This window comes from Pyrus communis, chromosome 4 (assembly GCF_041283825.1).
Source record: "Pyrus communis isolate YQ-2024b chromosome 4, ASM4128382v1, whole genome shotgun sequence".
Lineage (NCBI taxonomy): Eukaryota > Viridiplantae > Streptophyta > Magnoliopsida > Rosales > Rosaceae > Pyrus > Pyrus communis.
In genome coordinates, this window is record NC_142568.1 from 23,137,262 (window position 1) to 23,139,291 (window position 2,030).

The window sequence follows — 2,030 nt, forward strand, 5'->3', positions numbered from 1 at the left end:
AGATTGAGATGCTTTCTGAGGCAAGAGTTAAGTTTGCAAACTTCAGGGGCAAAAAAGGCCAAAAGCAACCCCAGGGAGAAGTAGCTCAAAGAGGCTTGCTTCACTACAGAAAACGAGAGAATTGAAGGCTGCCGGCATTGATAGTACACAGCAATGAAAGAGGAAATCGAAGGGAATTGACTACAATGCAGAAATTCCGTTCGAGATGCCTCCCAAGGGCTTTTATGATGCTACTGATGATGTATATGGACCGGTGGAACAGCCTAAGTTCCCAACGAGCATTGAGGAACTCGAAGGGAAGAGAAGTGCTTCATCAGCTATACTACAAGCCAACAAGTTGAATTCTGTGATAAGTGTTCGGAAGGGATCAAAGCTGACGCTTTCGGCACCCCAGATTTCGGACGATGAATTAGGGCAAATTGCAAAGATGGGTGGTGCTAGTTGGGATCAATTTAACGTCAACAATCATCGGGAACAGAAAATCATCCTGAAACTCAATGCAATAACAAAAAATTTGTACCGAAACTTTTTTTATTTTTTTTCCGTTTAACGTTTCTTTTCTTTGTACAACTCTCTTTGAAGAGAACATGAAAAACTATACATGAAAATTTTCCTTGTTCTTCTAACAATTCCTTGTAAATATTTTCTATTACAACTCAACAAAGTTTCTGTTTCAAAATCGAAAGCCCGAGCTGGATGTCTTCATGAGAGAAAACATGACTGTAAATCTTTTGATTTCGTCTAATTGTTCTTTGATCACGGCGTGCAGTAGCCTAACCCTTTCGCTTCCGAACCTTTCATGATTCTCAACCTCTTGCACGAAACAATGAACATCTCCCATGGAACATCTCCAAGTAGCATCCAATCTCCATCTTTGTCTTCATAAGTAGGCACAAATTCTGATCGGTTATTATACCCTAATTTCTTCTCACAGTAATCACCAACCTTGAACTTGAACATGTCTTCCAATGCTTTAAGCAGCTCAGGATATCCTCTGTACACCTTCAAATCAATCTTTCTTAGATAAGGAGCTCCATCCATGCTTATCTTCACGTAGATGCCGGCTGCCTCCGCCTCGGTTTTCTTCGATTGGAGGCAGTTTTTCCAGTATGATCTCACCGGCGGCCACCCTACTACTTGTGTCCTGCAATACATAACCACATAACCAGATTAGTTTAACTTGTTTAACCTCAAATTAATCACAAACCATGTTATGGAACAACCCTAATCATATTGTTGAGAGGATGAAACTCACATCTAGAAATAAGGAACCTTGCATGTGCTTATAAGTTATTGAGCTATTCTAACTTATTCATTTTATAGTGGAACCTCAACATCTAGTTTACGTGCGACAAGATTGCTTACTTGGAAGGTGGAGGCTGAGAAATTTGCTCGTCGGATCTGTTGGCGGGTGAAGAATCATTGTTTTCGTTCATGTCGGATTGCAGTGGTCTTTTGTTACTCTTGCTAACCAAAGTAGTAGAAGAGGTGTTCTGCTCGGAATCATTGGTGCCCGGTAACCCTAATCTTAGCTCCGTGGCTTCAAGATCCTGCGCAAACATTGCCATGATTTTTCTTTGTTTCTTCAAGGATTGTTCTTCTGCTCGAACTTTGACGATGAACTGGCAATAACCAAGCTTTTGGTATTCCGTTGATGGAGGGTTTGAGAAGAAGGGGAGACGTAGAAAATAATTGTGTGAAGGGCAAGTGAAGTTGAATGGTATTATATAGATTACAAGTGGAGATAAAGTCATAAAGCCCAGGGACATTGTCTAGGGAAATTAACAAAAGTTTAGGCACTTCCCACCTTTCCTCCTTTTGCGCGTGCATGCCACATTGCACAAATTTTACCGTGGATGGTAATGATGGTTATACGTGCTAGGGTTTTTTAGGCGATAACTTGGCGTATTTTGTTATTAGACTGATAGTAAAAATCATATATGAAATGAGAAATATACTTATTTACCTTTGTTACAAGAAGAAAAGTAAGAATGCATAATGAACAATAGTTTTAATTCACACCCAAGACT

General features: G+C 40.0%; 1 protein-coding gene across 1 annotated transcript; it reads right to left on the reverse strand.

The window, feature by feature from the left end:
• Positions 1 to 503: 503 nt before the first annotated feature.
• On the reverse strand, positions 504 to 1,707 carry LOC137723173 (auxin-responsive protein IAA3-like). The gene is made up of 2 exons (XM_068462348.2): positions 1,366 to 1,707; positions 504 to 1,144 (listed from the first exon to the last, which is right to left on the reverse strand). The coding sequence occupies exons 1-2, from the start codon at positions 1,566 to 1,568 to the stop codon at positions 757 to 759; spliced, it is 591 nt and encodes a 196-aa protein (XP_068318449.2). The 5' UTR covers positions 1,569 to 1,707; the 3' UTR covers positions 504 to 756.
• Positions 1,708 to 2,030: the final 323 nt, after the last annotated feature.

Bases quoted from the DNA above. Each gene is read 5' to 3' on its own strand.
- LOC137723173 (XM_068462348.2), bottom strand. From the start codon at position 1,568: ATGGCAATGTTTGCGCAGGATCTTGAAGCCACGGAGCTAAGATTAGGG. The intron at 1,145-1,365 runs GTAAGCAATCTT...TATGTATTGCAG, and splicing joins TCTCAGCCTCCACCTTCCAA to GACACAAGTAGTAGGGTGGC.